The sequence below is a fragment of the Neolamprologus multifasciatus genome, chromosome 12 (assembly GCF_963576455.1).
Source record: "Neolamprologus multifasciatus chromosome 12, fNeoMul1.2, whole genome shotgun sequence".
Classification (NCBI taxonomy): Eukaryota; Metazoa; Chordata; class Actinopteri; order Cichliformes; family Cichlidae; genus Neolamprologus; species Neolamprologus multifasciatus.
The window spans coordinates 9826517-9840248 of NC_140450.1; the positions used below are offsets into that span (position 1 = coordinate 9826517).

Consider the following 13732-nt stretch of genomic DNA (forward strand, 5'->3'; position numbering starts at 1 on the left):
TTTTATGATGTGATAAAGCTAATGAATCACATTTAGTGTTATATTGTACATAATTTCAATATATATTTGGGATTCAGGTATTTATTTTTGTTTGATATTGCAAAGCACCATTTGTGAGGAAAGGTTGTCTCCCATACTGTGTGGTAGGACTAGGGTTAGGGTTAGCACATATGATGACTTAGACCTCAAATGGTGAAACTGGTTCGAGGGAGGCAATTTGTAGATTTTTACCTTATTTCATTTAGTTTGGAATACTTGGAATGTACAGAGCCACACCCATATCACGTAACTATGTAAAATATCAGCAAACACTGACCAAGAGACATTATTACACTTAATACCAGTGTCTTGTATTTTTTTCCTCCACACATAGGCAGCATTAGCTCGCTGCTCCACCTTCATTGACCTATATAGGAGTTCCTTCCCTTTGCAGCACTTTCCTAAAACTGTCATGAAGACGCACACATCTATTCATCTCTTTCTACCTTCCAATCATATACCATTTCTGACACATTCTATTCATCTCCCTTCTTATTGTTTGTTCTCTACCTCCCTATTTCGTTCCACTCTGCGTGACAGATACCATCCATCCATCTTGTTTGCTTTCTCTCAGCTCTATGCCCTTCTACTGCTCCTTCCTCCTTTCTCGCATTTCTTTGTTCTTTACACTCGTTTTCTCCGTCTCTCTTTCCGGCAGGTTCTTTATTGAGCTCTAATTGGCTCCCAGGAGGAAGTAGAAACTTTGTCTTCTGATTAAACACACACACTTATAGTGGGACGATACGCAATTAGATTAATATTACATTTACCTTAATAGGTGAGTACAAACACACAAAAATACATACATACACACACACACAAACAGAAGCACATTTAAGCCAAAAGTCAATGTGGTTTTCTTGGGATGCCTTCCATCATCTGACATGTAGTGTGCATGTGTGAGTAAGGTACACAAGAGTGCAACGTGTCACACTGATCTGATGCTCCTAACAGCAGTGACTATTTTGAAGTGAAGAAAAAGGTTTTTTGAACTCCCCAGTTAGTTTTCATAGATTTTTTGCACATGTGAGTGTGTGCACGCACATCTTCTTTCATTTGTGGAGGTGTTACTGCTTTGAAAAACTACCGGCGCAGTTTGAGGTCAAACAAAGCCACCAACTGAGACAAACCAAGCAACCTACACAGCTAACCTACGCATGAATTCATGTATCCAAAAATGAACTGAATTGAAACCAAAAACTAAAGGAAAATTGAAAAGATGACTTGGTAAATACTTCAAAATTAACACACAGACACACACAAGAGAAGAGAAGAGAAGAGAAGAGAAGAGAAGAGAAGAGAAGAGAAGAGAAGAGAAGAGAAGAGAAGAGAAGAGGCAAAATGGGTGTGGAGAGCTGACATATGGAGAGTCAGATGGAGGTATATTAGGATTGAGTAAATCCAGCAGTGAAAGTGTTAAAATCACCCACTGAAGAGCAACAGGGGTCTGAGGTCCCTGCTGAACAGAAAACACACAAACACTCTCCTGATATACACAACAATCTCCATTAAAAGTTTTCACAACCCCAAGTAGACATTAACTGAAGCACATGTTTATACACACACAGTGACATGGGGTAAAATCAGCAAGGGACCCACATATATGAGCATTCAGAACACACACACACAGCATTGACCTCATGGGTCAAGGTTAGGTCGGTTGGCAGCCAAAAGGGTTGCAGCCCTCTGTTGCCCTTGGCAGCAAGATGGAAAGTGACTGGGGCAGGACCTGCTGTTTCGAGTCACACATACATTCACAAAGAGCCAGCGCTATAATTCCAAAAGGACGAGTCCAGATGAATATCAAATTGGGTCTTCTTCACAATTTTTTCCCTCATCCTTCTGCTGCTGGAGTATGGCAGTCCCAAAACCTTATGGTAAAATATAATGTAATTTGGCACAATGGCTGAACTGATGCACCTCAACGGCACTGTTGGGATTAAACTCATTTTTCTAATGCCAAAAGCTACAACAGTAACAGAACCTACTGTTTCCAGTTTGACTCATTAAAAAAAACCTTTACAAAGTAACTATAAAGGATCTTTAAAGTGGAGGAAGAAAACAGTTTTATCTGTTCAGCTAACATGGTTTCTCAGTGCCTCTGTTATGTGATACCATTTAATACTGAACTTGTTTTATTGACTTACTAACGCAATTAAAAGGGGGATGAATACAGCTTTGTATTTACATGGAGCTAATAAGCAAAAACTTATTTTTCCTCGATTCGTTCTATGTGTTTGTCTCATAAAAGTTGTGGATGTGTGTCACAAAATCGTATGAGTTGTTGAGTAACAACCTATAACGCAAACAAACGAAAATGTGTAATTGCCATAACCAACTATTTTTGAAGTTTTCAGTAGATTCTTAAGCCTACAGCAAATTTTGCACAGACCACCTTCCTCACTAAACAGATTTCTTTCTTCACTTATCTTACAGGCTCTGCAGAGACACAGATATTTACGACAAAAATAACCCAAGAAAATCTGCTTGCAGATTTCTTCTGTTTATTTTCCATCTCTCACCAGATTTCTGCCTGTGATTGACATTTCAGCTGACGCTTGTGTCCAGCATTTCGACTTACATGTCATTGTGAGCATGTGCAACTTTGCATGTTTGCTTGTGTATTTGAGGCTATATGCTGTACCCATTTGGGCTGTCATTCACAATGGCTGCGTGTATGTGTATGCAAGCGTGACATTCCAAGCTGCGTATGTGTGTGTGTTTGTGTGTGTGTTTAATACGTCAGTCACCCAAGCTCTGCTAAATGTTAAACGTTTCAGGACTCACAGAAAGAGACAGATAGCATTCTACTGGCCTGACAACATCACAATGGGCTGAGAAGCACTGTGTGCGTTAGACCCGTGCGTGTGTGTGCATGTGCGACAGTTGTGGGTGGTGAGGAATATGTAGCCTTCTATACAATTTATTGTTTTATTATTATGCATCAGTCCTTTTGTGCTTGTGTCACAGATGCTTTTCTGTTTTAGTTTTAAAATTTCAAAATACAAATACAGTATATATTTTAAATGTTTTAAAATACTTTTTTTTAATATATATATATATATATATATATATATATATATATATATATATATATATAAAATAACATTAGGTTAAATATAAGTAATCTTATATTTACATAATCCTTCTTTTCTTTCATTTTTGTCAGGGATGTTCCTTACAACTAACGTATTAGTTGTTTAAACATGAGAGAAAAAAATCAAAGTGGTCAACTAGTCTAAATTAAAGAAAACACTCAGAACACATCTAAAAATAAACACAATCTAATGGACAAGGCTAGACATTGCATTTGTATTTGGGTTCAACAGGCTTGCTAGTTTTGCTAGTGCATGTGTATGTGTGTGTTCTAATGTGCTCTTCTTCAGTTTTGTGAAAAGCACTTTAGGGAGAATTTCAAAAGGTCAGAAAAGCTCATGTTTCAACAACAATGAAGTATTGTACAGTTATGATAAATGTTAAACTGGCCAGTTCACACGTTAATGTTAGCTGTTAGCTGTTAGCAATTACCCGTTTACCAAAAACCTCGCCTTAGGGTGTCACAAGCTAGTGCCAGTGTTGGTCCCAAGCCCAGGTAATTGGGAGGGTTGTGCCTGGAAGAGCATCTGGCATAAGATTTTTGCCAAATCAAATATGTGGATCCAGCTGCTGTGGAAACCACTGGAGAAAAACACAGAGCAGCTGAAGTTACCTTTATCCAATAGCCACCTTAGCCATCTGTTATCATTAAGGTAGTGGTTAGCAGCTATGGCTAATATTAAAATGATAACATTAATGTGAGAACCGGGCAACAAACACCATCAGTCCTGTCTGCAGAGTTGTAATGGATGGTGTTAATTTTACAAAATAAAACAATTACTTAAGTCTAAAAAATGCCAAGTTTCTCTGAAAGTACCAGACTGAAACTGAGGAAAGTCTAGACACAAGATAACAGCCTACCTGACTAACTCTATTTGATTGGTAATTAAAATGTGGATCAAATTAAAAATAAACAGAACTTGGTTTCATTTGTTAATGAACAAAACAGACAACAGATCTTTAGCAGTAACTGGAGAAAAAAACAACAGCTGGCACAATTAATCTTTACTTATTGTGCAGGCATTTCATGCATTATGTTCCTAGTTAAGCAGCTATTAATTTGAAGCGCCACAGATTGTCTGTCAAACTTTTATAAAGAATATATTATAGACAATAGTTTTTTTGTCAAACCACAATCTGATTAGCAGAAAATGCACTAATATGCACCAGTTGAATATTTCATTCATTAAAAATGTATACTATAAATGGTTCTTATTGAGTAAAAGCTTGACATTTTTAAATTAATGAAAACTTTAATATTAATGTTCAAGAGAAATATTTATCTACAGTGCTTTTTAATGATTAAATGATTTTGTGTCATAATTCTAAAAAAACAATATGTTGTTCTTAAATTCTTAAGTATTAGGAAAATAATATGTGTCCTAGCAGGGTATGTGTTATTGAGTCACCTGAAATGGAGCCCAGCAGCACGGTGCTCTTTATGCAGCGGTAGACATAGTCGTAGATCTGAGGTTTGAGAGGAGATCCAGTAGACAGGATAGTGTGGAGGGACTGGAGATTGTGTGTTTCTGCTAGAGAAGGAAAACACAAAAGATAAAAATAAATAGCGAAAGAAGATGAACAATAAACTCCGTCGTTTTGTTATCAGTAATACATAACTGTGTTTGAACCAAATTAGTAAACCAAACACATAAAATGGGTATTCACATTTGAACAGCTGTGGCTTGCTGCACCACAACTTGTTGTGTTATTGTAGTTTGCCACCCTGATGTGACAGAGCATGCAACGTACCGCACACATCGCTTTAGCCATCCTCAAGATCCATGTGCATGTTCTCTGTCACACACATATGCCCAAACCACAAGCCAATAACACTCTGGGAACTAATAAGGTTCCAGCAACTGGCCCTTGCTCTGCGCAGAAACACACAGACAGTTGGACTTTTGCTACCCCCCACCATGCCTCCAGGTGTCCAGTCCAAATGTCATCCTAGGGAAAAGGGCCTCTCCGCTGGGGCAGCCAGTGAAGAAGCTCCCACTATCCTTCTCGGGCCAGTGGAGGCATGCATGTACACACACACACACACACACACACGCACACACACACACACACACCAACATCTCCCTTTGCCACGCTCTCTTTCTCTAATAAGCATCCAAATGCACACACACAGTGCCAACTGGATCAAGTGGCTGGCTGACTAATAGGGGTGGGGCAGCGAGCGGGAACAGGAGAGCGAGACAAGCACAGAGACACAGCAATGTTTTATTTTTTTTATGCCTTTCTGTTTAGTTTTAGAATTAGGAATGGATTCAGCTCATTTAAAGTTAAAGAGAGACGCACAAACAATGGGCAACAAATGCAGATTTGTGGCGATTATCAGAATGCACTGTGCTACATGGTGACACTTGGTATATGCAAGTTTTTTCTGTTTGCACTTCTGACACAAAAATTGTTAAGCCTGGTGACTGCAATTTAGCCATACACTACAAATGTTATTACTGCAATGTGTATGGATGACACACACAGAGCTCTTAACACACACAGCTGGTTTGGTACTTTACTTGGAATCCTATTTCAGTGTCCCACTATTTCCTCTACATTGTACTCCTGAGTGTAGATGGACAACAAAGTAAATTTAGACTAAACTCACATTAAAACCATTATATTTTGATTTGATGAAAATCATGTAATGTTTCTGATATGCCATATAGGCTTAATAAATCCTGGACTTCACTGTGATTTCTTCATGTTTGTTTTAATTTTTCCAGCTGGTAGCGGATGTTTAAACCCATCAATTTTCTTCCACAAATTAGGATAACAGTTGGGCTACAGCCTATCCCAGCTGCCATAGGACAAGAGGTTGGGTACACCCTGGACACAATGCCAATCTAAAGAGAGTTAACACAGAGAGACAAACAGCTATTTCTGCTCACATTCACACCTATGGCCAATAAGAATGTCTTCAGGCTGTGGAAGGAAGCTGGAGAGAGAACCCACGCAGACATGGGTGGAATACAGACAGCCTGTGGATTCGAACCCAGGACCTGTGAGGAAACAGTGCTAACCACTGTGTTACTTTAGAACAGTGGTTCCCAAACTTTTTTCGCTGGGCCCCCCTTTGTTTTACAGAAAAATGGTCGCGCCCCCCCCCCCCCCCCCTCGCGCACACACACGCACGCACTAACACATCCTCCAACCACACACCATATTTTGCTCAATTGCAGTTTATTTCACACCTCAAACATTTAGTAAACAATTAAGCAAAAACAAGTAAGCTAAGAAAATAAACTGCTAACTAATTTACACTACGTCCACACCTACACGGGTATTTTTGAAAACGCAGCTGTTTCGTCCACACATAAATGGCGAAAATGGAGATTTTTTAAAACTAATTTTTTGCATTTACGTGTGGACGAGGAATAGAGTTCATGTGCCTTTTTTCACGTCAGCTGTGCGCCACGTTATTGTTTACATGAGAGGAATTGCAGAATGGCAGATAGTCAGATTAACAGTATTTTGTCTCTATCTTCAGGTTTTACACGCTTACATATAAACACGCAGTTGCTGTCTATTTAGAAAGGCAGAGGCATCACGGTGTGATTATTTTACATGTAGTTGTTTTTTCCCTGTGTAATAATATTCAACATTGCTATCAATACAATTTTCAAAAAAAAATGCCTCTCTGTGCAAAATGGGTTTAAAAACATAAACAACTGTGGGATACTGTTTGTCCGTGATTTAGACAGGGGGAACAAATCCTGGCAGGATCAGCCTGATGTTATTTGTATCCCACAGTAACTTTACTGTATAAAGAGCTAACATCTCCAAAATGTCAGGAGTAGTTAGTCATTACAACAAGTGTTTGTGAACTAAAAATCAAGAATGTGGGATACTGTTTGTCCGTGATTTGAACAGCCAAGCGTGTGCTCCCGACAAAGGGAAAACCAATTCTGCAGGGGAGACCTACCTTGGCACTTGTGCAGGTGAAACCAAAGGGAAGATATGCTTCGCTATATTTTCTAGTCTTTGGCTTAGAATGAAGTTGATTTGGAAACATATTCAGCGATGCTTCATCTCCTGCTTTGCGTTTGTGTAGGCGCCCCATGCTAGCAGCATTGTTGTTTATTTTCCCCTTTTCATGCCGCGCCCCCCCTGCAATGGCTCTGCGCCCCCCCTAGGGGGCGGGCCCCACACTTTGGGAACGTCTGCTTTAGAAGTAGCTAACTTCCTGATACCTTCTAATTCTGTTAAATTTAATATATTCGGGGCGGGGGGGCTGGGAAGAGATGCTGGCTGTCTGATTGGCCTCCCTGCTGCTGCGGAGCCTGGGGCGGTCTGCTTGCCTCCACCCCGGAGGGAAGGGTAACATCTCTTGGGTCTGGGTGCCGTTTCCATCTCTGGGGGTGAGGATACCTGGACCTGGGGTATAGAGTATGTTTGGGGAGTGTGATTGTGTGTACATGTCCATTTACGTTTATTCCTACGTTGGGTGAGTGCTGAGTGTTTGTATATGTGTGCATGAGGGTGGGAATGCATGTCTGTGTCTGTGTGTGCCTGTTTGTCTGTGTCTATATGTCAGGTCGGGTCTTAGACTCCACCTCTCTGGGAACTCCCAGGCCCCCCAAAGTGTGGAGGCCTATCTCCCCTCACCACACTCCCTGCCGGTGACTGATGCCCTCAGGGGTCGGTGCATTGTTGGTTCTTGGTGTCCGGGGCTGGGCGCTCAGGTCATGTGCCAGCTCACTCCCGGTGGCTACTTGGCGGAGCCTGGCGCCTGCTGCTCGGTCAGGCCTCTTCCGGGGCGCGGGGGGCCCTCGGGCCTCCGGCCTCTGTGCCTGCGGCTCGGTTCACTCAGGCACAGCTGGCTGCCGGCGGAGCCGGCGGGCACGCCAGTGCAGCCCCCTCTAGCTTCTGCCCGGTGGCTACTGGGTGACCCCTCGTCTGGGGATCCTCAGCCCTTCCCATGAAGGTGGCACGGATGCCCCTCCGGTGGTCCTCCTTGGGCTCTTGCACTCTGGGGCCTCTGGATGTCTGGGGCCTGGATCTCCTCCATGCCTGCTTCATGCCCTGGGGGACGGGGCTATGGCTCTCTACATCCTCTTGCAGACCATTACATGGGGAAACCATTTGAATACAAGCGCGCCGATCCACACAGGTGTGCACATGGGTGTTCACTGTTCGTAGACTTAAATCACACCTTTCTTGGCTGCTACTTCAAAGCACATTGTGCGCTGTCTGTCCTGCGTGCTGCACAACAACATTCAATATTTAGTATTTACTGCTGTTTACACTTAGCTAGATTAATGCGATGGTGTTGTGTATAGTATGTTGCTTTGTTTTGTTTTTTTTGCTTGTTTTCTATTCTTTTTCTCTCAACAGGTGATCCCGGAGATATTTTTTCTTCCCCCCTTTCTCACTGTCCCTCTCCCCTTCTGTTTTTCTTTTCCTTCCTCTTTCTTTCTCCCTTTCCTATCCCTCACTCATGTCTGTCCCGTCTGTAACAACTGAAAATAAAATAAATAATAAAAACAAAGGTCGATCAAATGGACCAATACGGCAATGCCATGATGATCCATTTGGCAAAATAAATCCATCGGGTATCCTTGTTGGTCTTCAGACAACAATTCTGATGGCTAAAGAACCAAATGGGACAGGCGGAAAAAAAAAAATAAATAAATAAAAAAAATAAATAAATAAATAAATTTAATATATTCTGTTTTCATGGATGCCTGGATGTTAAACTTGTTATACCTGGTAAAGCAGCAACGCTGATCATTTTATTAAAGATGAAAGAATTTAGACAGTTTCTAACTCACAGTAATGCTGCAGTGTTCGTTTGACTTTGGGACCTGAAGCGGACGGAGTTTTGGACCCAGATTACTCTGCGAGGCTCCTGACTACGGTAGCCGTAATGCTCCGACAATCCATCAGGCAGTGCGGCTTCGTAGCTTACCAAAGTCGTAATAAAACATTTTTTGACAATTCAGATGAACCAGAATTGGTTTGTAAAAATGGTGCAACTTCAGTGGTGTGGAACTAGTTTGGTCTTCGTCCGTCAGATACAAACCGAAGCACAATTTTTGGTAGATCATGCAAGCGGGCCGTCGTTATTACCGTACTGATTTTAGGTGGTACACGGCGCTCAAAAATCTGTCAAAAATCTGTCAAAATCCGTCAAGCCGGACCGCTTGACGGATTGTCGGAGCATTACGGCTACCGTAGTCGGGAGCCTCACGGAGTAATGCGTACTGTGCTTCAACATAATATTACTGCATTGTGTGCGTATAACCTCTTTTTAGGTTTTGTGGATATTATACATTTTATGCATTTTTTTCCACTGGAAATGCCTTTTGGTTAAACTGTCAGCAAGGAATTAGCATTTGCACTGTTAAATTTTTATATAGCTTTAATGCACATAAAAAAAACGGCTGCTTGTCTAAGTGAAAATACATCGATGGTGGTTTTTTTGCACTAATAAAGTTGTGGAGGAGACAAAGTATTTTGTCTCGCGTCAATTATATCGTCAGTTATATCGTTATCGCAGATTTTCAAATATATATTGTGAGAAATATTTTTGGCCATATTGCCCTGCCCTATTGACATATCTATTGTAGTAGTAAGGAGGTGGACTACAATGTCAAGCTCAACTGCAATCTGATCAGATCTTAATGCCAGCCCACATCGATCGAGGGCTAATTGGAAAATCTAATATATTTATATCAATATAGTTAATCTGCTTCAGACTGCTTGCAGTGAATGCATATCTGCAGGTATCTTTAAAAACCACCTCCACCACAGCTCCTTCTTTTATGCTGTGTTTCACTTAATCAATGTAATGTCTGCTTTCATTGATGCTTGCTCTATTTTGTGCTAACATCTATGGATGTGGAAAGGCTGGGAGGTGTGCAGTCCCAGAATAGAGGCATCAGATATAAATTACTGAAGATGGAAATAACTGTGTCTCTCAAACTATAGTTTTGCTGTCTAAAATATGGCTGTGTGAAACTGAAATATAGCTTAACTAATTTAACTAGAATTCCTGTTGCTTTCCAATGAAATGAACACCTACAATAATGCGAAACAGGTATAAAATCTAGAATTCTTACAAATAAGAAAAACCTGATGGAAGTTACTCTATAGCAAAGACTAACAACTATGCTGTGATAGTGTTTTGTTCTAACACAATACAGTATCTAATTTATTGCTGCACAAGTTCCAAAGAGTAACCACTACATGAAAGCTAGCAGCAAGTCAAAAAAAAAAAAAAGCACCAGCACAGCTCTGGTTATCTGTCCAGATCTTTCTCTAGAAAGTTGTGTCACTAAAAGCAATTAGGTGGACCTATCCATGACTCATATGAAAAATCATAACAGCCTTTTTATCCTTTCGATTCAGTGTCAAACTCCAGAACACAGGGCAAACTGTTATTTCATCCAGCTAATGGAATAAAGGACATTCAGAGTCAAACAACATTGCTATTATAATCATTATTGTGTCCATCTGCTCTTATTGCTACAGATTCCATTCTCATAAAGTAGGTGTGTGTGTCTATATGTCTGTGATCATGCTCACATTTTCTTTTACTCTTTTCTATCCATGAACACAACTTACAGGGTGTCAGGTTCCTCTCCTGCAGCACAGACAGCCACTTGGCCCCGGTACCAAAGATAGTGATGCTGATGAAGAAGAAAAAAAGATAAACATTATTCAGTTTGCCAAAAGTAGCGAGTGTTCTCATATACTTTGAGAAGAAAAAGAAAAAAAAGAAGTAAGAATTTGCGTCAGTGTTGCCAACACCGACAGTCATTGCAAAAGGCCTCCTACATACATGTACTATATTCTGCATTGTGACAGCAGGAACTCCAAACAACAGAACCAAGCTAGCAGACTTTATGAGTGGGGGTGGCATAAATATTGTTGCCAAGTTTCACTGCAATCTGGCTGGCTATTTTGGAAGGATGCTGCTGGACAAGGTGATGGATGAATAAGTGATAGATTCACAAAGCTGCCAATGATCCTTGTGACATCACAATCTTCACCATCACTGGGATATTCCTGAGTGTGTCAATCACAATTAAACATACCCTGTTTTAGTTCTTGGATGCTTTTGATTAATATCGTTAAACAAGAGACGTGGTGAACAACTGAAAATATTAAGAGAAGCATTTTTAAATTCTCAAGGAGTTTTGTATTTAAAACCCTCACAAATCTGTGACACCTGTTACACCTACAGGCCAGTAGACACTCTGTCAATGAGGATATATACATCCTGGACAGGGAGGAACGCTGATTTGAGCGAGGAGTCAAAGAGGACATTTACGTGAAAAGGGAAAGACCATCTCTGAATCGAGGAGGGGGCCTAAGGGTACATCTTTCACCACCTTACAATGCTGTTATTGCAGTAATTCACCAACTCTCTATGAATGGTACTCATGGCAATTGATCAATGGTCATTGACCAGTGGCCATGACAATTTTCATATTATTGATCATGAAACTGACCTCATGGCCCATTGTTAGTCAGTGGTGCTAGTTTCAGTCATTATGTAAATGTAATGTTTAAAAGGTTGGGAAAACCTGCAATCAGCTGAAAATGAAGAAGTCACTTGGATGAGTGACGAAATGTTTCTCACGCTGAAAATGCTGCATCCAGATGAAGAGAATCAATTTTTGGGGTCTCTGAATTCTAAAAATGTGACACTTTAGATATTAGATAGTATGAAGGTTATTTAGATGCAAAAACATTGTACATCGTTTTAAACCAACATTTCTAAAAAAAAAAAAGAAAAAAAGGTGAAGAGTAAATTCAGGTAAAATTAGTCATCAGCCAAGTCAAGTACTGTTAAGTTTATCTTCTTCGTAACATTTGCCAGATTGTTTGCAAGTACTCTACTCTTTATGGGTTTCAAAACATTTTTTCAGTTGTCCTATGAAATCCATTGTCAACAAACACATGCATGAGTGCAATAAAGCCCTTATATATCTGTATTAACATCACTGTACATTACTATTAAGGCAACAGTCAAGTAACTTCTGAATACAACATTTGTGATACTTGAAAGACCTGCCAGTCTGCTTAAGACTTTGGTACTGAGACTGAACTGTAACATGGCTTCACTTGTTGCCCTGAATCTATGCCGACAAGGGATAATTTCATTGTATCTGCTCTGAATGCAAAAACATAAAATGGGCAACAGTTATTCAGCAGACCTTTGCCCTTAATCCCATGTGCTCCAGTGGAGCTGCTCAGTAGTCTGGTTGGACAAGGAAGCTCCCAGCGGGGGAGTGTGTGCCACTGTGTAAATGTAAAAGAAGGTGATGTTAAAACAGCTTGTGTGCTCATCCTTCTAGACAGATAAAATTTTAAAAAGGAAAGAAAGGGGGGGGGGGGAAAAAACTGGCAAGGACAACTTTCAACTGGGTAAATACAAAAGAGAGCCGAAAAAAATAAATAAATAAAGACAAATTGCTTCATTTTTAGATGTTCCGCAAGAAAATTGTTCAGATGAGAATGCAACAACACAACGGTTGCTCACAACAATTCTGGGAAAAATAATTTTAGAAAGTTTTGTCTGCGTGAATTGATGTCACCCTGACAGCTGACAACAGTTGGGAAACGTGGATGGTAAGAAGCGACAAAACGTCACTTTTGTGTTCCCCTGCCGTTTTAATTTTAAAACAAAGGGCCTTTTCAAGCCTGTCTGTAAATGGGTTTATTTGTGTCTCAGTCTATGTCTTGCTGTCTTTTTAAGTTATTTTTGTTGACATTAAATCAATCAAATTTCATCCATCGCTATGGTAACCATTTATGTCAATCATAAAAGGGCTGTCTCTATAAGAACAAACAACAGCTTGATGAACAATAATCAGGAATTGTTTTGCAGTGCAAGATCTCCTTTGCTCTCGGTGGCTCATTTTGATTAGTGGTGATAGGGGTAAATGAAGAGAGTGAGGATTTGATAACGGTCTCAAGATGCAACATGAAGTATGATTACACAACTGTTGTCAGTGCTCTTTCTGTCAACTCACACTGAATCAAGTGTTTTATCTTGTTTTACCTTGTGAGTCAAATGTTATATCACACTATGCGTAACATTAAATGTTAAACCTATCTGACGTGATCAGACTTAACCAGACTTGGATGGCCATTTTCTGCAAATCTGGGAAAGAAGAACTGGGACCAGTAACAGTGGTTTATGACATTCATACAAAAACTGTTTCACTCTTGTCGTCCTAAAAGCATGCCAGTGTTTTGTGGACCACCCATTTGGCACAGCTATAATACCTCAAGGGCACCAACTGTACATGATGGAAAACCAAAATGAATGCTAAATTTTCAAAAGGTCCTTCTCCACCAGCATTTGTACAGATGATTTAACATGGAAACTTACAAGACTTCGGGAAGACAACAGAGGAACGTAAAGTATAGAAAGTACAAAAGTAGAACTATAGTGTCTAAAGTGCCTACGCCTGTGTGTGCGTGTGCTTTCAAGCTGTACTTCTCATTCACTTACAGTGTGGTTCATAATAAGGTAATAATATATTTCATGATATTAGAAATCTAAGAAGATTCAAACAGAAGAAAATATTAGAAAACAACATACTTTATAATACTTATGTATTATTTTGTCAGT

At 40.1% G+C, this 13732-nt stretch overlaps 1 protein-coding gene across 1 annotated transcript in view; it reads right to left on the bottom strand.

Moving 5' to 3' along the window:
• aacs (acetoacetyl-CoA synthetase) overlaps positions 1 to 13732 on the bottom strand; it is a 50065-nt gene that overhangs the window by 12251 nt on the left and 24082 nt on the right. Inside the window, exons 11-12 of the mRNA XM_085181054.1 lie at positions 10711 to 10775; positions 4545 to 4667 (exon numbers count right to left, since the gene is read on the bottom strand). Of these exons, the coding sequence (XP_085037180.1) occupies positions 4545 to 4667; positions 10711 to 10775 (188 nt within the window). The remainder of the gene's footprint in view (positions 1 to 4544; positions 4668 to 10710; positions 10776 to 13732) is intronic.